At 35.0% G+C, this 22232-nt stretch overlaps 3 protein-coding genes across 6 annotated transcripts; 1 reads left to right on the forward strand and 2 right to left on the reverse strand.

Moving 5' to 3' along the window:
* Nucleotides 1-1312: 1312 nt before the first annotated feature.
* On the reverse strand, nucleotides 1313-11157 carry LOC120629448 (probable RNA helicase armi). 2 transcript variants are annotated; one of them, XM_039898393.1, is made up of 6 exons: nucleotides 10923-11157; nucleotides 9817-10259; nucleotides 8764-9170; nucleotides 5886-6038; nucleotides 1782-4052; nucleotides 1313-1702 (listed from the first exon to the last, which is right to left on the reverse strand). In XM_039898393.1, exons 2-6 carry the CDS (start codon nucleotides 10010-10012, stop codon nucleotides 1355-1357), a joined length of 3375 nt encoding a protein of 1124 aa, XP_039754327.1. In that variant the 5' UTR covers nucleotides 10013-10259; nucleotides 10923-11157; the 3' UTR covers nucleotides 1313-1354. The 2 variants fall into 2 exon arrangements, with proteins under 2 accessions (XP_039754327.1, XP_039754331.1); XM_039898397.1 differs by having other exon boundaries at nucleotides 10782-11157.
* Nucleotides 11158-12420: 1263 nt separating this feature from the next.
* On the forward strand, nucleotides 12421-16346 carry LOC120633752 (gem-associated protein 2-like). Of its 2 annotated transcripts, none has more exons than XM_039904090.1 (4): nucleotides 12421-13014; nucleotides 13314-13659; nucleotides 14366-14465; nucleotides 15681-16346. In XM_039904090.1, exons 1-4 carry the CDS (start codon nucleotides 12766-12768, stop codon nucleotides 15787-15789), a joined length of 804 nt encoding a protein of 267 aa, XP_039760024.1. In that variant the 5' UTR covers nucleotides 12421-12765; the 3' UTR covers nucleotides 15790-16346. The 2 variants fall into 2 exon arrangements, with proteins under 2 accessions (XP_039760024.1, XP_039760032.1); XM_039904098.1 differs by having other exon boundaries at nucleotides 12563-13014; nucleotides 13314-13644.
* Nucleotides 16347-17600: 1254 nt separating this feature from the next.
* LOC120633622 (trans-1,2-dihydrobenzene-1,2-diol dehydrogenase-like) lies at nucleotides 17601-21420 on the reverse strand. Of its 2 annotated transcripts, none has more exons than XM_039903881.1 (6): nucleotides 21332-21420; nucleotides 20951-21171; nucleotides 20361-20652; nucleotides 19702-19948; nucleotides 18434-18587; nucleotides 17601-18358 (listed from the first exon to the last, which is right to left on the reverse strand). In XM_039903881.1, the coding sequence occupies exons 2-6, from the start codon at nucleotides 21153-21155 to the stop codon at nucleotides 18243-18245; spliced, it is 1014 nt and encodes a 337-aa protein (XP_039759815.1). In that variant the 5' UTR covers nucleotides 21156-21171; nucleotides 21332-21420; the 3' UTR covers nucleotides 17601-18242. The 2 variants fall into 2 exon arrangements, with proteins under 2 accessions (XP_039759815.1, XP_039759824.1); XM_039903890.1 differs by having other exon boundaries at nucleotides 20951-21155; nucleotides 21332-21419.
* Between the last annotated feature and the right edge of the window lie 812 nt (nucleotides 21421-22232).

Genomic DNA, 22232 nt, shown 5'->3' on the forward strand with positions numbered 1-22232 from the left:
CAAATTTCGTGTAGATCTGATGAATATGATTGGAGATAGAACACAGAACTCCTCAGCGGACGGCAGCAAACCCCTCACTTAACGATACTGAATATATCAAGTGTTGCCACATTTATAAGAACTTTAGTGCTAAGACTAAATAAAAAATGTAAGAAATTTTCTTGGCAAACGAATCAAATAACAATGTTATTTCGACTTCAATCTTTAACGATTACTATTCTTGGTTAGTGATAGGAACTGAGATTCATTTATAACAAATTATTTTTTAAACTGCCAAAGACGGACACCCATCCATGTACTGACTTGGGTCTACGTTGCTTAATGCTGCTGTTAAGCCACACTTAACAAGATATTTTATGTAAGGCAAAAAGGAAGTAGTTCCTGGGGATGGGCATTTGCTATTGGCAATGTTTACGTGAAGCTCTAAGAGCAAGAGCAGTTATATTATTTGGTAACACTTCAGTTTGATTACATATGTTTTAATACTACCTGTACTTAACATCATAGGATCGTATATTGGAACGATCGAAAAAAATCTTGCGTTAAGTAGGTATAGCCTGATTTATGGAGTAAGGTTGTAGACTATGTAGCAGCGTTCCGTAATTAACGCGGGCGAAGCCGCAGGGCACTAGATGTATGTCTATAATAAAAAATACTAAGCTGATGCTGTTGCCTTCACCGAGTAAACATTTCTAAATTTAATAAAAAATGTGACTGCATCAATTTGAACTTGCAGTGCAATATTGCATATAATTCATATTTCGTTTAAAGGAAATTGCATACAATTTCACATTAAACTACCCATTGTCATATTGGAGATGTCTCTTAAAAAGTTCTGTTTGTATTAAACGTACGCTTATAGAAAAGTCTATTAAAGTGTGTTATCGATAAAAAAACTTGGGTGTGAATTATTGCTGTCACCAGGTTGCTCTTGTTATAATTATTTTAAATGAGATAGTGATAAAAAAAAGAACCCCGGGCTAAGTTTGTTGTGGGCTTCTTCTTAGACAAAGACGCGTTTGGAACCCTCATAGCTTTAGTTTTAAGTTTACGAATAAGGTTATGGCCATCATAATGCAACTACCGCATACAGATTTCTCATGTAATGTACGCATCATAAGTACTTTAATAAAGATATTTTTGACTTTGACTTTGACCGTATGAAAACCGCTATCAAAGAGTATATGACTAATAAATTCTCTAAAAATGTTGATAATAGATAACAAAAGTTATTAATTGTGATGACTCCAATACACATTATACCTATATTCGGTATCGGGGCACACGGGTATCTGAATAAAAATTAAGTAAATACAGATTAAAAACTTTTATTCTTAGACATAGGGAATTACTGTTAAAACTTAATTATATTATCATAAACACTAGGTAGGTCACAGCCCATATACTTATCATTTGCAACTGCATGGGTTATGACTCTATGCCACAAAGGATCTGTACTCAATAAATGTGGATTGCAGTAAATTATTGATGAAATATGCGCTCTTGTTAGTGCGACATTTAAACGTTTTGGACAGTTTAAAAATCCCAGGTAACGCTTCATATCTTCTTGTATTATTGACTCGCTAGATCTTACAGTTGAAATAAGTATAATAGCCCTTTCTTGTCCTTGAAAATCTTCAACTGTTCCTATTTTCGGTTGAGGCAAACCCATAGAATCAAACAGAACGCGTAAATATTTTGTCTGAAAAAGGAAACCAATGGTCAGTATGAATAAAAATCAAACTAAGAAGAGATTAGTGTATAAATATTCTGAATCTAACCTGTGCTACGTATGGAGTGATAATGCCTATTTCATCGGCTGTCACTTTTCTTTTGTAAAGTTTACATGCGGTGAGAGCGACCATTGAAGCCTCTTGCGGATTGTACCAAGAAGGGCTTTCTTCACTTCTCATATTAAGACCCTTAATACCAAATACAAAAATGCCTCCGTCATAACTTTGTGAATCAAAAATTTCAGCAGTTGCATTAATCAATTTACTAGTCCATTTAAAACTTTTGTCTATTTTAGCAACAAGTGTGCCATCATAAAACATTTCACTGGGCAATGTTAAAACTTCTTTCAATGACCTATAATTATCATTTAGTTTGGTAACAAGTCTTTTGTCAAAGCCATCTAAATTCGCATCGTAATCTTTGAGATAAGGAAATCTATCAAGAACTCTTAACAAAAATGATTCATCCATACCAAATTCTTTGCAATACTTAGATAAAACGACTGGACCCAGCTGCATTGGATCACCAGCCAGAATAATTTGCCCATAGTCCTTGTCTGTAAAGGTCAGCGGTACCATTATTTCAGGTTCTGTTGCTTGTCCTGCTTCGTCTACTATTACATGCGTAAAATGACCTTGAGGCAAGTTTATATATTTTAAAATTCCAAGACCATTACACGTACCTATCGTCACGCGGTGTCTCCCTATAAAGGATTTTGAGCAGTTTATATTTATTTTATCTTTAACATAATGCTTACTCTTTGATGTATTTTCTACCGCAATATCAAGAGTGGCACAATATGGTTTTATAATATCTGGTATACTATCAGAATCTACTAAATGAAATGCAATGAGCCTCATGACAGAACCTGTAAATTTCTCTTTGTATTGTATAAGTCTCTCGGTTATCAAATTAGAGGCACTATTAGACGGAGTAGCAACCAAAATTCTACTTTCAGGAACACATCTCAATATCTGTAAAATAGTCTCTATAACTGTTACAGTCTTTCCAGTACCTGGTGGGCCAAAAACAATATATGGCATCGGCCGACATTCACCTTTTAGTATACTAATAACAGCATTTTTTTGGATTTTATTTAAACTTTCATTATACCACTCAATTTTATTCAAATTTTCATCCGGAATCTGTTGTGGTTTTATAATAAGATGAGATGGAAATAAAATTTCTGGTCCCAAACAAGATAATGCCAAATTGATGGAATGATGCATTCTTTTGTAATTGCTTCGACTTGTATGGAATTGTATTGAAACATCACTACCACCATAAGATTCATGAAATAGGGAGTTAAATTTCATTAGAATAAAATTCCCACGGACAGCATGAATGTAGCCCTCAAACGGTGGAGAATCAGAGCTCCATGTATCTGTAACTAGAACTTTATCACCTATAATCAGGGATGGTCTTTTTTCGGCTAGTCCAGGTATTTCAAGACTTAGGTACTCATCACAGTGGTTCAAGTAAACTTTACTTTTATCATAAGCCCTCATGTTTATGTTTTCATCAGCCTCATGGATATATAGAAGTGTATGCCATCTATCAATGTAATTGGCAATATTTAATTCTTGTGCCAAGCATGGAAATTTACTTTCAAAGTTCGATAACATTTTTTCAAAGTTAGTACAAAACGTTTCCACCGAATCCCCAACAATAACGGACCAAATCTTATCTGGAACAGGAAATTGACCTATCTTTACTGCAACGAAATTAGGCATTTTACTAATTCTTTCTCCTGGAATATAATTCTTGACATTTTTTCTTACTTCCTTCATAATTTCAATATTTTTGGAAGTGTGGTTTGGACTATAACTATGAATGACATCATTCATAGTATTTGAAGTGTCAACTACATTTATTTCAATTAACCTTTTCAATTGAAACCCTTTAAACAGAACTACAAAAGATTCTTTTGTATTTCCTAAGAATTTTGGGTGGCATGTAATTGTGAAAGAAATTGTTTGCCCTGGGTTTATGCTTATTTCTTGATTCACAAAAGGTTTAATGTTTATCTGTGAGTCTCTTTTACTACTAAGCACAATCCATTTATACAAAATGTAAATCTGATTACTTCTGTTACTAATATTTAACAAAATCTTTTCTGTGCATTGAAAATTGACTTTTTCAAATTTTAAAGGGTAAGTCATTTCTAATTGTTTTTCGTTTTCTATCTTTAAACTTGTTTGTTCTTCAGTTGGTAACTCAGTCTGTGATGATTTAGGTGATCGACCTTCAATAACTATTAATTTTAATGCTCTCCAATTGCATCTGTCTTGAGTACTTTCAACTGCCTCAACTAGTACCTACAACCGCAATAAAACGTATTTTTTTTTCGGTAAAATATAATATAGATAACATAGTACATACTTCATTGTGGGTACCGCTCACTAACACTACCGCATGCCACGCATATTTAACCATCACAAACTATCGTCTTTGAAATAAAATAAATCGAACATTCAATTAACACAATATTTACCAGACAAGTCAACAAGGCTTAAGTTTTGCTAAAATATGGGAGTATGCCCTCAGGGTTGACTCCCGGCGCAGAACTCCTTAAAGGCGAAGAGAACAGACACCAAGTTTTGTTTATACGTTAAATTGAAATAGTAATCGTAGAGAACACTGCACTCGAAATTGTTGACGAATACGTATACCTAGGACACACGATCCAGTTAGGTAGGTCCAATTTCGAGAAGGAGGTGAACCGCCGAATCCAACTCGGATGGGCAGCGTTCGGGAAACTCCGTGCCATCTTTTCGTCAGAAATCCCTCAGTGCCTGAAGACGAAAGTCTTCGAACAGTGCGTGTTGCCAGTGATGACCTATGGCTCTGAAATATGGTCGTTAACTATGGGCCTCATAAGAAGGCTTAGAGTCACTCAGCGGGCGATGGAGAGAGCTATGCTCGGAGTATCTCTACGCGATCGAATCAGAAATGTGGAGATTCGTAGAAGAACCAAAGTTACCGACATAGCTCAACGAGTCGCGAAGCTTAAGTGGCAATGGGCCGGGCACATAGTTCGGAGAAAGGATGGACGTTGGGGTCCCAAGGTGCTGGAATGGCAGCCCCGTACTGGTAAGCGCAGCGTTGGTCGACCCCCAACGAGGTGGACAGACGACATTAAGCGCGTCGCAGGTAGCCGTTGGATCCAAGCGGCTCAGAATCGTGGAACTTGGAACTCCCTACAAAAGACCTATGTCCAGCAGTGGACGTCTATCGGTTGATGTGATGATGATGAAATAGTCCATTTTAAGAACCTCCATGACATGGCTGCTGCCTTCAGGGTTATCTCCAGAAGAACAACTCTTCAACCACTACGACAGCGTTGTAAGCGTTGTGTAATGTCACAGAGCAGAACCAATATAGTACTGGTAGCAGGCATAACCACAGGACATTGCCTGTTAAATAGACACCTAACGATAATGAGAATTGCAGAAGATCCATCCTGGCCAGAGTATGGTGAGGTGGAAACCAGTTTTCATTTCATAGCTGAGTGCCCCATGTACGCGCTAGTAAGATGGGACTGGACTACAAGGTAAGAACAGTATAAGTGTAGAAGACCTAGCAAACCTCTATAAGGGATATCGCGAGGTTCACAAAAGGGGCTAGTAGGTTTCTACCGGGATACCAATAAACCAGTGTCTCAAACATGGGGAATTGGGGGGAATAGTCCTTACAGAGGACTGATCACCCGTCTGGCAATGGCAGGCGTCCCCTCAATAAATATATAAGCGTTTTTGTAATTCTTCATTCACCGGCAAGGCTGTTTTATTAGTTTAATTTTGCCAAAATTTCGTAAAGATCTGGTCAATATTATTGTTGGTAGAGAAAATAACTCGACAGCAGCGAACCCCTAACTCAAGAATTATTTTTTGCCGCTGCTACTGCCAGACATGTCTCAAAAAAACAGTTCCTACGGGACGCTATAAAATTACTAACAAACGGACGAAGTCGCGTGCAACAGCTAGCTAAAATTATAAAAATAAAAATGACCGACAATAGGTAGGTAACCTGGCTCCATACTAAAATTATCAAACCTATATTGTGATTGTTCGAAATGATATTTATTACGTTTATTTAAATGAAGGAACCTAAATACATTTGTGAATAGAAACATATTATACTCTTCTTACCTTTGATCCAACAGTAGGTTGACTGCCATTCGCTATAACAGCGTTATTGAAATAAATTTGCCTGTCACAAACACCATCTGTCCCAGACCAGTAGGTAACAACTGCTTTCTTGACTTTAGTTCTTATTGGATTAAAACATATCACCTTCAATACCTAAAAAAATAATGTAAAATTTGAACTAAATTGAATTTTACATATTATGCAAAATTTTACTCTATCCGATTGATTTGCACACCTATTTACTCAACAGCGTTTTAACGCCGTTTCAATTCCAACTCTGGATTCAGCATCAACGAGTCGTCCACGAGACGGATGATTCGGCGCGGTAGTCCCTAGTTGACCGCGTGGCGTGAACGGGTTTACGCGGCATCGTAATTGAGCGCTAAATCGCTAGGCGGCACGTCTTTGATGGTAGCGTGGTAACTAAAGGTAAAGCTTCTCATCAGACCAGACTAGGGCAAAATCTTTTTCCACGGTAACATTGTGGAAAGAATAGACATTGAGTTACTTTAAACAAATGGGTACAACAGGATTGGCACAACTATATATTTAATCTGCAAATTGTGTGTTTTAACCGACTTACAAAAAAGGAGGTTCTTTTAACGAATTCGTTTGTTTTGTTTTTTTTTTGTTTAACACAGAATACTTCCTATGTGGTCCTATTTTCATCAGGTCTAGATCTATTTTCATCAGAAGGGATCCTGGAGAAATTGAGGTAACTCCACAAGTATTTTAGGGACACCTAAAGCGGTTGGAGTATTCTTTAAAGAAACTTAAGCATCTGCTATCGAAAAGCACCATTTGGTCAAGTGATACTAATGATGTAGACCACGGACGGCCACAACGGAACTACACAATAATAAGTATAACACTGATTGCGCTTCGATTGTGGTATATAGAAGGTAAGAAATTTATGCTCGTCAATAGAAAAGCTGATGGTGAAGTGCCGGGTAATTCCTCAAGCATATTTTGTAGGTTATGAGCAGTTGCCCGCGGGTGGCGAATTAAAGGGGAAGTTGGTCACTCAACTAATGACAGGCCTAAGAAGGTGGCGTGCCGTGTAGCGCACGCATATCTGGGGGATTTGGCAGCGATCAGGCCATTGATGATAGGACCCGCCATGCACTGGGGGGTGAAAACCTTGGCGAGAGTGCGGTGAATACGCAAGTGAACCCCGTGCTCTCACTTATAGGTCTATCCAGCGACACATAGAGTTTTTAGTGGGTGCAAGTCCCACATAACTACTCCGTTTCCCCCAACGGAGTGGTATGCGTCAGGCATTTTGTCTGTATTAAAAAAAAAAAAAGTTATGAGCAGTTGACATTTGGCTATTATTACTTAGACATGTTTGCAAGCCTACCCATTAAAAAGCGTGGATTTTTTTTGGTCAAAAACAAACCGACTTTGTTGTACTTAAATACGACTAAAAAGCAAGAAATAAATGTTTTCTACAACATTTTTAAGTAGCCAAGTAAAATTTAGAAAATTACTGGTTCTTTCCTTTTCTACTATATAAAAAGGACAGAAATGTACCAGTAACACAAAGACGTGCCCCTCAGCGGTTTAGTTTACTTTACCACCAACTTGCTTTTTTGCCCGACATTTATATTCATAAAAGAAGTGAGAATAATAGAAATAAAAAGGAGCAGACAGGCACCGCGGTAACTGCGAACATCACGCGCACGGATAAGAGTTTTGACGAGATGCCAACTTCTTGACGTCAAAGAGTGGCAAGCAAACTGTAGGTGGTCAGAAATTTACACACAATTTTTTTAATTTAAGCAATTAAATATCAGTTGATTTAACGATGAAATAAATCATAATAAAGAAACCTCCATGCCTGACAATTCTCCATAAAGATCGCAAGTGTAGTTGGCCAGTGTGGTCTTTTATTTATTTATTTAACTCTTTATTGCTTTATTGCAAAAATATAATAAAAACAGTAACATAAAGAAAGAAGTAGAATACAAGAGGCGGCCTTATAGCTTAAAAGCGATCTCTGCCAGGCCACCCTTGAATTAGGAAAAAAGAAGAGTAGAATAGACTGCTGGTGGTACAAATTTTTAAAATACATACATGTGAACAACTACATACTAATACATAAGCTATTGTACACCAATAAATCAAAGTATATAATTTAATTAATAAATATAAAAAAGAACTAATCTTTTATCTTTAAACGAGAAATTCTTGTATATATATAATTGGAATCTCGGAATCGGCTTCAACGATTTTCATGAAATTTAGTAAACAGGAGGTTTCGGGGGCAATAAATCGATCCAGCTTGGATTCATTTTAAGAAAATGTCATTTTATTCGTGTTTTCCGGTAATAACCGATTTGGTGCAACAAAGTTGCACGGTCATATATGATAAGAACACATACATATTTAAAAACTCTTCTCATTCAGAGAAGAGACCTTTGCCCTGTAGCGGGCTGCTAATGGGTTGATGTTGATAAAATACAAGTGAAGCAGTAAGGCCACCAACGTAGGCGCAACTCACCCTACAAACCTATTGCAACTACCATACACTCATTCGCTGGAGACAACTCCCAGGAATGAGTTCACCACCAAAACCACTCTCGAGTGCTAATAAAACCATTCAACAGAAGGGCCGTGTCTGAGGCATTAGCCTCAACAGAAAAAACCTATGCATCCTAGTGCTGGCACTAGTGCTGGCACTAGGATGCATGCAAAAGAAGAAGGCCACCAAGTTGTACCCTACTTTTAGTTTTTTTTTTACAACTAATGTTACACTGCACAACATAAAGCTTACGTTTCCATGCTCTAATCTGAGTGGATTTTGTGGCTAGGGAGTCATACTGACTCAAACTGATGCTAATGTAGAATCTCAATTTGATTATGAATATTTACAAACCTGATTTGTAGACATATCAGAAGGCTTATTAACATCTTGTTGTACAGAGCATTTCATTTCAATCCAATCCCCTTTTATAGGAACAAAAGTACCTGTTACTCCATCTAAGTTGAATTTCAAATCACTCTCTTTGATAAACACTAACCGATCTTGCCTATATTCAACTTGGCCAACTAAAACATGTTCTATTACATTAAAAATCTTTTCTTCACTTTCAGTGTCATCATCACCCCAAAACAGACCTTCATTTTGTAAAATTCTTACAACTACAATAGCGTTGTTAGCATCTTTATAACCTAAATACAGTACTTTGTCATTAACATTCACTTCTACAGTACATCCAGACAAATCATAGTAAAACATGCCATCAATAAGCACATAGTTATCACTGTAGTAAGTTATAACACCTGCAAAATAAAAATGATTAATCAATATTATAAAATTATCCAGCTTGATTAAAACTTATAGACATGGTCCCGAAACGATAACACTCTAAAGCATTGGTTTTTTTTCTCTTTAATCCTTTAGGATAAATTTTTAACAGGTAATTTAATCAGGATATATAAAGTGGCGTGCAATCCATACAAGCACAAAAGCACTGCATACCCTAACATTGATATATAACTCGAATAGGAGGAGAATTTGTGAAGTTTTATGCAATTTTCCTGGTGTATGCATACCCTGGTAAGAAACTCAATGCACGCCACTGGATATATATAAATAAACTGTCAATTTATTTTTCGTAATTAACATGTAGGTCTAACTATCAGAATGAGATGAGACTTTTAACACACTTATTTCAGTCCTTTAAAGTTAAAACACTTATAAGATGTTCTTGACCGAAAAGCCTAGAATTAAAAAATTGGCAAGATCCAGCCTTGTGCCTTGGGGGGCAGGGTAAGCCAGTGATCCAGGATAACTAGCTGATTATAAGTATGATTATAGGTCCTGTCCGCTAATTTAAAAAACCTGCCAACTTAACTCAAGGCAGTTCAGGAAGATAATAAAGCTTCAATCACAATAATTATTGTAAACTGTGAAGTAAATGCTGACCTGTTTTTTGGAAACATTCTGCATTACTAGGTATTTCTGCATCTGATGCTGATGCTGGGGCTATTGTTTCTTGTTCAGCTTTTAGCTCGAGAGCGAACAGCTGCTCTGCTAAGAATTTTTCTTTCTCTTCATCACTTTCTTCATAATGCTCCTTGCCCAATAAGTAATTAATAAATGAAGTAATGTATGAGAACATCTCTTAGTTATTTGCCAATGTACTGATAAAAATAGTCAAACTTAAAAAGCTATTGTACAAAGCCTTTGTCATACTCGAACTTCCATTCTGTAGCTTTTAAATAGTCAAGTTCTTTTCGTAGTGCTTGTATACGTTTTTGGTGCAACTCCTTGTGAGCATTTTTTAATGACTGCTCAAAGCTGTGGCCAAGATCACTGTGGTTTAGTGATTGATCAAAATTAAGAATTCTACTCTGTATTTGTGAGTTCTGGAAAAGGATAAATAAATTTTAACCATAACACTTTACAAATCATTTATAACATGATTGAATAAGATTGAATTAACTGTATTCCCTGCTGCTTGCTCAATTTATAACACTGAATTATTGACATTTTAAGTTAATATATTAATATTATAGCTTAGTAGTAGTAGAACTTTTTGTGACAGAGCTTGTCCAGGCTACTGCAGAGCTTGCGTTTCGGCCAAGCAGCATTGCTGTGTTCCAGCCTGAAGCATGTGGACAGTGTAGTTACGGACAAACTAGTAAAAATTTGCATTGCAAGGTAGAATAGAATAGGATTCTATAATTATTATCATCTTTTTAATTATAGTGTTTAATTTTTCCCAATTTAGCCGAATAGAAAATGCCCTTTTGCCCTGTTATTGACTTAGGTATTTAGTGATGGGGTTGTCATAAAACTGGTTTATGTTCTTACTTTAATCATTCTTGGAGAATTATTTGAGAATAAACTGTCAATAATTGGTAGAAGCGATAATAAATAAAGCTTACCCTTAGGGAATGATTTTTAGAATCGTAACGTAGTAGTAACTAGTAGCAGTAGTGAATAGTATGTAGTGCTAAACATATTTTCTTTGTGATCAGCACTAGTTAATTCAATCGTATTCGATACAGATTTCGGTTGGAACTAACTTGTGGAGTTTCAGGTTCTGACGGGGAATACGCTGATTGAGAAATATTACTAGAAGAAGACATTCCAACCGTCGCAGCTTTATAATATTTTTTTTTGAGCACAATATCATTTTATAAGCACAATGGGGTAGTAAAATTATCTATTCGGTGCTGTGTGTGTTCAAAAATAATTCCTTTATCCTTATTAAATTATTATTCGCAGTCAAAGTAGGTATCTACCACAGAGTGCATTGATGATTGAATGTACTCTGAGAATATAGGGTATGGACTTACTATGTATGTCTCAAAGTAAAAAACACTCTGTGGTATCACTCACTTTCTCACCACAGACCACTTATAACTGACCTCGAAAAAATAATCGATGTTATAAATTACGGCCACCAATTTTATTTTAAATATACATAATTAAATTTTTATCAGAAACATTATATGTGTACAAGCATTTGAAACAAATTACGACTCTTTAGAATATTAAACATAAAAATCATTTAAATAAATCTATTGTTGAAATAAATTTAATCTATTCTCCTTTCTATATTTATTTAAATCATTGAAATAAATCTAAAAGGGATTTTAAAAGTATTTAAAACGTCAACTGTCGCTTTAAATTTACAGGAATATTCTCACTCTAACAGAGGCTTCTGCACTTTAGATAAAATTATATATTTTATCGAAAGTTAAATTCAAGAATTAATCAGCCACACATTGATCATGATACATCAGTATACATTATATTTATGCCCCTTTCATAATTTAAAATGTAATAGATAACACAATAACTAATAATTGTATGTATTATAATACAATTAAGAAGTAAAGAACCACACGGTTAATGCGGCACATAAAGTGTATATAATAAGCTAATGCATTTAAAGTAAACTGATATGGTGTCACTGAATGGGTCTGAGTGGTGTCAATCACATGATTATAGTCGCCTCAGACCAGTAAATAAATAAATAATTGCCAATGTTTCCCATCACTATAAAGCCATTGAATATTAATGTTCATAACAATGGCTTGACAATATTCTGCATACTGTCAATAAAATCTCCCGTGTGCGTAATGAAGAATTGTAGTATGAATAAAAAAATTATTTTAATATTTATCACATCAACAAATTTAGCACAGTATTTATAATATTTTACTAATTGTCAATAATTTGGTTTCGCCTCAAGTATTGGAATTCTATCCACTTGTGAACTATCGATAAATAACACTAAATTACCATTGATTTTCTTAGAGGTCATGTGGCTGCGATTTTACAACCTAATCTTTCTCCTCTATTATACTGCGCGTACCTATACATAAAATAGTACCTATAAATAAAATAGATGTAAAAGTGTTTCTACTAAGGTCTGACGTTATTTATTTGAAATGCGTTTGTCATGTTAGTCTCTGAGAATTTGTGGGTACAACTGTAGTATTTTAGTTAGCTGTCATTTGTTGTACATTTCTTGATAAAATGTTTTGACAATCAACTTTGTGGATCTTCCAAGTATACGTGACATTGGCGAAATACAACGTGCCAATTTGGCACACCTAAAAGCCCAAAAAAGCAAGAGAAGAAGAAGAAGAAAATTTTTTACTACTCTATGCTGATAACAGTGACCACACAGTGACATTTGGTGACACTAGTCTGTGGGTATTTATTTACTAGTCTGTGGTGGAAACAATTAAAATTATATCATTTTTACTTACTTATTTGTTTTCTCATTCAATTTTCAAAAATATTTATATAAGTTATAGTATGTAAAGAATATAAAGAAATAACAATAAACAATTAACTTGCAATTTGATTGGTGTGAGATATGGTTCAGAAGAGAATATTATAATTATATGTTAAATGGTTCACCAGTACAACATGTCAACTAAAAAGCTTGTATACAAAATTAAAAGGGACGATGAAGATTCAGAAACGTTGAAGTCCACATGTTTTCAAATAAGTCCCGATGTGGAACTCAAAGATGTCCCTACAAATGGCGAAGAATACCTTCTGAAAGTTAAAAAAGAAAGAGAAAGATATTCTTCTATTCTTAAGTGTAATAAAGACTATTCTATATTTGCTCCTAATCAATCTCAGTTTGTAGAAGAGGTAGGTTATCACAATCTGTGTCTAAGTTATATTTTTTGTTTGTGCTCTCCATCGTTAAACTACAGATTCCCATACAAACTATCATCTATTCCATGCAATATTATCTGATTCAAAACTTTTTACCACAGGGCTTACCCACATACATTAACAAATATCATAAATATTAAGAGAGTTTCTCCATTGTTGAATTTCTTTTTTAGCCAATTGATGCCAATTCAGTGTTGGCATCAAACCAAAATACAGTAAAAAATGTTTCAAAAATATAGTATAAAATGTGTCAAAAATTTTTTTTTTTTTAGCTATCTCACGCTAAGGCACCGGACAATCTAAAACCCACAATAGAATGGCAAAATATTCAAGTTGCAGATTTTTCTGAAGTACGTATGTACATATCAAGACTTTTAAACAAAAGGTCTGCCTGGCCGCCTAATACGAGGAGGCTAGATTCCTCTTTATGTGACCAAAATGGTAAAAATGCAGCAATATGGTTAAAGATGTTTAGAACTGAAGAATCATCATTATCTTGTGTAATAGGCATTCATCAAGCTTTTATAGACATTGCCTTGCAAGTAATGACAGATATTATACTAGATGATGTCAAACCGGGTGGCACGATAACTCATAAAACAGGTGAATATCAAAATTGTAAGTTTTCTACTCAACATCAGTAGTTACTTATTCCAGACTACAAGTTGTGATCTGAATTACCTTAAAACTAAAGCTAGGAGGGTTCTAAACGTGCCCTGGTGTAAGAAGAGCCCACAACAAACTTAGCCAGTTTTTTTTTGCTTTCATCATCTCACAGTCTAGTTAATGTTGAGCTATGAAGTTAAAGCAATTCATACCCAAGCTTTTTTATCATACATGTAATATATATATAAGCTTACGTTTTATATAAACTTTGAACTTATTGAGTTTTTATTGAGTATTTCCTTTCATCATCATCATTCACAACCCATTATGGTCCAACTAAAGGGCACAGGTCTTCTGTTAGAATGGTTTTAGTCCACCATGCTGGTCCAGTGCCGATTGATGGAATTCACACACTTTTGAAAATTATAGAAATCTCCAGGCCTGTAGGTTTCCTCACAATGAACGCAAATGATAAAACGAATTGCCTAAAATGCACATCGCTCTGAAAGTTAAAGCTGCATGCCAAGGATCTTAGTTGGCCCTCTCGAAAGTGAGGCTGAATTCCTAACCACAAGGCTAATACTTAAAACTGAGAAAAACTTATCCTTCAACATTTTCAAATGAAGATTTGCTTATGTAATTCAAAATTATTTTTGTTGGAGTTCTCAGTCCCTGAGATTATCCTCCATTAATATAATAAAAAAATATATATTTTCAGGTCAATGGATTTATGCATTACTTGCATGCACTAGGCAGCCTCTGGTCTCAGATACAGTGAGCATATTAAGAGATTTAGCAAGAAAATGTGCAAAGATCAGGTAAAATTAATTTAAATTTTGCTTCTTTTATTATCTCTGGTTATTACATTTTATTTGTATACATAGGTCTCAATCACGTAGGAAAACACCTACTAAAAATATGGGTACAGTGTAAAGATTGCCATATAGAAGTCCAGTGAAACTGTCTAGGCAGAAATATTATGTGGCAAGTGGGTGCTGAGTGCAGCAACCTTACTGGCCTAGTATGGATTTAACTCTATACACTATCGCCATGCTGCTGTCTTGGGATATACTATTGTATCCCTTCTTCATGGTATGGTCTGGGTTTAAAACTACTAAACCTCTCCAGCCTCCATCTTGAAAGCTGTTCTGACAGTTTAATGGTAGCAACAACTAGTCTTCACACCAAATTTGTGACGACAGTACAACTGCCACAACCATGTGTTTTGCATAGAGTTGGCGATCTATTAGAATAGTTACACAATCTTCTTCACACATACAGTATTCTTTGAACTTGAAGATGGCATATTTTTTACAATGACTTGTTGAAAACTGGGTTTCAGCCAAAAGATGTTAAATATTGGATCAAGGAATTCTCAGTACTAGCCTGGAGTTAGGAATTGGGCGTTGATAGCCCTTAAACTGCATCCATAAGGCTTAATTATTATCACCATCATGTGATAAGTATCATCACCATCATGTGATAAGTATCATTAAAGCTCACTGAGCTGCATTGGTACAACATGCGTCTAAACTCTTAATCTCTCTGTCTTATGAGAAACTGGCTGTTGATGATAAATTCCTCCACTGTTGTTTTAAGGTGTTGTGCCTCTTCCCACCAGTGTTATAACATGAGGTAACTAAGGGTTTATTATGAAGAACGAACAGAAGCATCCTTTATGCTACTAATAACATCTACTGCAATCACCAACCTGTCTCCTAAGTGGTGATTATGGGTAAGGGAGGTTCCCTTTGGGAGAGGCCTTTAGTCCAACAGAGGACTGTTTATGTGTGGCCTTTTAAATATATAACATACTAGCGTGATCCTTCCTGGTATAGCAGCCTCGCCTACCAGGTACAAACCATCTAGAAACTTATTAAAATATACACACCAAATTTTATCCAACCATTTTAAGAGTTTGGACTTTTTTGGTACACATACAGTGTGATACAGAAGGATTATATATATTAAGATTCACATATTATTTCTGTATAAAAGCTTTACAAACTCTTTTTTTGTTTTGTTTGTTCTAGATCAAATTTAAACACAGAAGATGAGAATTCAAAACATGCTGCTGCCCCATTAAACCTGTTCATATGCTTGGTGTCCCGATACTTCAGACAGTATGACTTAGCAGACTGAAAGTTAAATTATTAAACTTATGTGATTCCTTATCCTATACTGACAAGGGTATTTTGAAACCCATTTGCTTGTAATTGCTCTAGATTTACATGTGTCTATTGAAGAAGATAATATGTGAGTAAGACAGTAACATGATATTAGGATCTTTCAAATTGAACAAATTTGAAAGATGCTAATATAAAGCAGTAGTAGAGCTGTTTGTGGCAGTACTTGTCCGGGGAAGATCTACCGCCCTATTTCTGCCGCCAATCAGCCGGTTACTACGCTGGTGCTATGTTCCGGTCTGAGTAGCGTGGTTGCTGATGTAATTACAGGCTCGTGGCTTAACACATATGCCTCAAGTTGATGGACTAATCGCAGAAGTTTCTAGTAAGACGGAAAGGCGTTGCATGCCGTGCGAAGTGTTGTTCTTTATATAGGCGATGGCTTTCCTCTATATCATATGGGCCATCAGCTTTGTCTGTCAATTATAAGGATAATAAAGGGGGATGGGAAAAATGTTGCGAGGTTATTCCATTGTTAGAAAATGACATTATAATCTGTGCAATTACTAGTTACTATAGTCGTAAAAATATAATAGGCCCGTTTTGACATTTGTCATCGCGACGTAACTAGTTATGGAACCATAAGACTCTGTACTCGATACTCACGATAAATCAATTCAAGTTTGTATCAGTACTGGATTGATATTATTATGTATTGTAAAGTGTTCGTTCGTTCAAAGTATTCCTTTAACTTCACAACCAATACGCGTAACTGGCTGTTGATTATACGTCCACTTTTCAACATGTTGAAACAGAGTTAGTACTATATAAAAACAAACACAAAAATCGAGTCAAATCACTATGTTTAAATTCATGTCCAAAATAGAAGAGCCATAGTTAACGTAAAAGTAAATATATATATATCAATATTGTTTACTTAAACGAGCGCACAGTCAAGTTTACAAGATGAGGAACGAAAAACTGCGCAGTGCGAGCGGGGACGCTTCAGTCATGTGCCGCTTGGTCAGATACATCAACTCAGACTCATTATTTAGAACCCATTTTGAGAACCAAGCTCATTCGTTGCAGTAAAAATAACTACACAATATATAATTTCGATATTCAGTAAAAAAAATGGTTACGGCTCTAGTATAAAAAAAAAAAGACTGAGAACGTAACTGTTTTCGGAACGTTTCGCAACAATTATAAATTGCATGCTACTATGAAGTAAGCGCAAAAAGAATACTCGCGATATATTCTTTCGTATTATTTAACTTCCCAAAAAAATTTACGTATTTTTTAAAACACTGTATGTAATTGATTTTTATTTTTTTGTTTCTTTCAGTTTCGTTCCAAGTTACATTCTATGGTCTTGCACAAATGTCAAAACGGGCCTATTACATTTTTACGACTATAGTAGATTTTTTATAACCTGGCTTTAAGACATTGGTTTCTAGCCCTTAATTTCCATCAGTTTTTATTACATATAACTGTGTATTTTGAAATTAAGTCAGTTTAATTAAGAATGCACAATAGTTAAGAATTTTATTAATTAAAAAATAAATTAATTATATTATTTCATTTGTTTTATTATTAATTGCGATATATCCCTTGGTCTGATGAATAAAATGTGCACCTGTAATTTGTATTCAGTAGTAAAAAAATACTCAACTAAATTTACTACTAAAAATGCCACGTTTTTAATGTACAATACTATAAATAACTCTAATTTCAATGTTTCTTACTTTGCCTCGCCACTAGGTTTAAGGAAATAAAGAGAAAATAAATAAACTACATAATTTATTGACCAGAAGTCTTTTCAAAAAGAAAAATATAATAACAGAAAAAAATAACTAAGAACTTAAATATTATAAACTAAACCAATTAAGATTTCCAGGGAACTCATAATAAATAACTAATTCTAACAGAACAGCCCAAAAATCAAAATCAGCAATTCTGTGAGGGAATTACCGCTTCGGATAACTTTCAATAGATGGCGTTTGTGGGGCATTTATTGTTTGACAGTTGCATCATTAAATATTAATTGTAACTTGTGTATTCTGCGATAACTATCTTTCAGATATGGTTATCATGAAATCAACTTTAGGTGGTACAAAGTTTACCTGGACAAAATAACTGGAGTTTTAAATTGTGAATCATAAATTAACGGAATTAAAGAGTTTTAATTCACCCTAAAGTTCACGTATACTCCTCATGCTATAAACAGCTTAGTACTATAAAATTGTACCGGATCCGGAAAATATGCCGGATCGCACCCTTATGGTCTACTCACTTCTGATTATTCAGCCAAAATTTTTAGGAAGTGGTTGGTTAATTATTTAGGTGTATATTAGGATATCGAAATTTTATAAATATCGAATAGAATAATATGATGAAATTTAACAAATACAAATAACTTATTATGATAATAAAATAATTGTGAAATTATATTTCACATGCGATATACACTCAAAAGTTTTTATCGTCGACGTCTAAGTGCACTCCAACTTGTTTACGAACTTCGTCCATTAGTTTGGAGAGTATAAGGCTGTCCTTGTGAGTCATTCTTGTCGATTCTGATAAACCTGAGATTAAAAAAATCAGAATTGGGATGATAATTCTCTTAGATTAAGTTCAAGTTGGGTTGAAAATTAACTTACCATTTCTAATACAATTGGATACCTCAATAGCTTCGTAAACTAACCCGGCGCTGTTTTGGAAGTTATATTCATTCGGTGATGTATGCAAGCAGAAATTCTCTACGGTACCATTGACGTGCGTCAATTGGTTCGGGAAGTGGAACGGGTCTTCGATCTGAGAAGCAGACAATTATTATTTACCTGGACAGCTCGTATGTCAGATGTCTCATTTTTCGATTAATAATATACCTACTGGATATGCTGTCAGTGATCAAAAAGATTATATATTTTACGAATCTTAACAAATAACCCCGAGATTTCTCCACCTTAGATTACACGATATGTAAACCAGATCGTTTCCAGTGAAAAGTATTCCTAGCTGCGTGGCTTACATGAGGTTAAGACACATTTTTCTTTCATAAATCAATGTGTTAAAGTGGAACCGTCGCATCGTAATAATAACCCTGATTCCCGCCAAAACCTCCAGTTAACTAAAACTGACTCAATCTGTAGGAAAGTCAATAAAAATTAACGGTAAAGCATTCTGACATAGGAGAATTCAGCTAATAAGATATCCTTAAGGATCACCGTCTCACTTCAAATCTGAGTGGGTACTACAAGTCAAAGAACAGTTTCTTGTTGAGCAAGCATCACTTTGGAACTAGACAGAAGAACTCCACAGAGATTAACTACACCAAGTTATGTCACATATACAAAATGCCGTAAGCATTTCTCATAAATCATTTTCTCATCTCAATAACCATTAGATAATTGGGATAAGAAATACTTAATATAATCAAAAAGTTCAGTATTAATACAGATTTGCTGCGCTTTACGGACAAGCTAGCAAGAACTAATAAGACATTTCTGATTCTCGATGTGTGAGAATCTACCGTGACTGAATAATCCCTTCTTGGAATTATTGCACTATAAAATCTTTCTTCAAGACACCATAACCGCTACAACATGACACGAAAAAGACAAAGTATTCCCTAACGAAGTTAGCGCAGCGTTATTATTTTAAGTGGTAAGTCGACAGTAATCCTTGATATCTTTACGAGCGTAAAATCAGTACTGATCATTCGATGGGATTAGTTAACGAATGATTTTTTCGTTCACGTCCTGTGCCGTTAGTATTAGATTTTCGCGGGCTATTAGAAAACCTTATAAAGGACATAATTGCAGATCTAAAAAGACAACTAGCAGTGTTGAAAAATGTAGTATTTCGCCAGGTCTTGATATTTTATTGTGAATTATAACGGATAGGGTAACGCTATTTATCCACATACCGTAGATCTTCCCAGAGTGCCGACTACGGTAGCTTTGTTCCACAACTTCACTTTCGAATGTATGTTAAGTACAGCACGTCTGCTTTCCGAGTATTCGAGAACGACTGTGTCCACTAAATCCACTCCATCTTCATTTAATTCACCAACAGCAGTCACTTTAATTGGCTCGTCTTTGAAAATGAACTGTGCGAATTGTAGGGCGTACACACCCATATCAAGTATGGCACTGCCCCCCAATTCCTTTTTACTAGAAACATTTAATATGTTAACTTCAGGTGCTCAATATGGCTGATATACCATAGAAAAATTATAATAAAACTGTTAATGGATGATTCTTGTACATAAATTTGGAAAATTAAATTTTGGGTCTGCTCGCACATCACGTCAAAACTACTTACTTAACGGGATTTAGTGTTTAACATTTAGGATAATAATGGAATGAGTAGGTATATTGGATATTTTGAAAAACAAAAGGTATCTATCCTTCGGGAAAGGGGATGAAAGATTTTGTCGACTTTACACCAAAATTGATTTTAATGAATCTTTTATTGGAAAGATCTAAATTCCAAAGAAACGTGGACGAAATCGCGGAGAACAGCTTGTTTTTAATACAATTTAGAATTTAGACAAAAACGTACAAAATAAATATTTTTCCTTACCTGATACGACCAATGTTTGCGATAGGGTGTCCTAAGTTTACTTCAACGAACAGTATTTTTCCTAGTTTACCTGACTCTATTTCATTTTCCAGACTTATATACAATGGAGAAAAGCGTGACCAAACTCCTTCCATTAAAAAGAGGTTTTTCTCTTTAGCAATTTTTATCAAGCTTTCGCTTTGCTTATAATTCAAACATAACGGCTTCTCACAAACGACATGTTTACCGGATTCGAGGAATAGTTTTGAGAGTTCGTAGTGGTAGGGATTAAGAGCCCCAACGTACGCAACATCTAAAAAAAAAAGCTACTAATAATGATTTTTATTCAATTTCAATGCAATAGACACAACACAAACAGGTTACTGAAGACAACACCACTCACGCATGGGGAAATTAAAAAAAAAAATTACTTTTAGTACTCTAGCATAATCATATTACGACAATCGGGAGCTGGCTGAGTAGCAGAGCAAAAGTCAAATAACTAAGATCTTTGATATCCGACAGAGCCTAATTGAGTGTGAAACCAAATATTATAAAGAAATAAAAACACACAACAACACTATAATATTCTTTGTCAAGTAGATACTTACCAATTTCTTTACTTTCGGCCATTTCGGCGTATGATCCAAAGACTTTGGAAATATTATGGCATTTAGCGAACTCCGCTGCTCTTGAATTTTCCCGTGCAGCTACTGCTGACACCACCATATCTCCCTTTTTTGGATATGAGTTTATAGCATTGACGAAATCTTGACATATCTTTCCCGAACCGACAATACCCCAGCGGATAGTCATCTTAAAAATAAAATGACTGGAAATATAGCTTAGGATGTAGATTATATACCTATTAATTATTCCAGGAAATTTAAAATGAAAATGATGGATACGAAGATTTTTACGGAGCTTTTAATAGCAGTTATTACCTACGTTATAAGAAACTTTTTATTTTTCAGATCAGCACCAATTCTTACCTTAGTAATTTCTCGTTACTACTATTCAGAGATAAATTAAATTGGCACAACCACCGCGATGAAGTGATCACAAGTATCTACGTTACGTAGGCACCAACTTTGTTTATAATTAAATACGAATTAAAGATATGAGGGGGCATTTATGCAATTCAAGTACTTACCTACATACTTATAATAGGTACCTAGAACGATTTCATTGCAGATATAATACTAAAACATACTCGTGTTTAATTTTCATTATTTTAAAAATATCAAGTTAGGATTATGTAAGGCCAGGGTATGCATAGAGAAGGAAGGTGCCATAAAATGGAAAAATCCTTCGCATTTATGATTCAGAAAAAAAATTTAGGGTATGCAGTGCTTTTGTGCATGTATGAATTGCACGCCACTGGTGTAAGGCGTTCATTTCGAGGTGACGAGTTCGATCCCCGGCACTCACCTCTTAACTTTTCGAGGTTATGTGAGCTTTAAGGAATTAAATGATTGTTACCGCTAAGGTGTAAACGTCGTGAGGAAACCTGCATTCCTAGAATTCTCCATAATGTTCGCAAACATATATATCGTTTTGTTTCATATTATACTTATGAAATAAACACACCACCACGGTGGCGAACCCCTTAATCCTTTTTATAGGTACCTATTTGTTTTCAGCTTTAATGTAGCCCAATTTTAGTTTACATGTATAATAAATCTGGTTTCTGTTATTAAACTTTTATTCATGAATCACCAGTACCCGTGACTTCGTTTGCTATACATACTGATTTGGCGAGTGAATGTTGTTTAGCTCGAGACGCTCCTGGCAACATATAACGTACCACACTTGCCGTTTCTCAAATGTTGGGCAAGAAAAACCGGTTATTTATTATATTAAAGTGAAATAGGTATACGTCCTAGACGAGCA

Source organism: Pararge aegeria, chromosome 2 (genome assembly GCF_905163445.1).
Source record: "Pararge aegeria chromosome 2, ilParAegt1.1, whole genome shotgun sequence".
Taxonomy (NCBI): Eukaryota; Metazoa; Arthropoda; class Insecta; order Lepidoptera; family Nymphalidae; genus Pararge; species Pararge aegeria.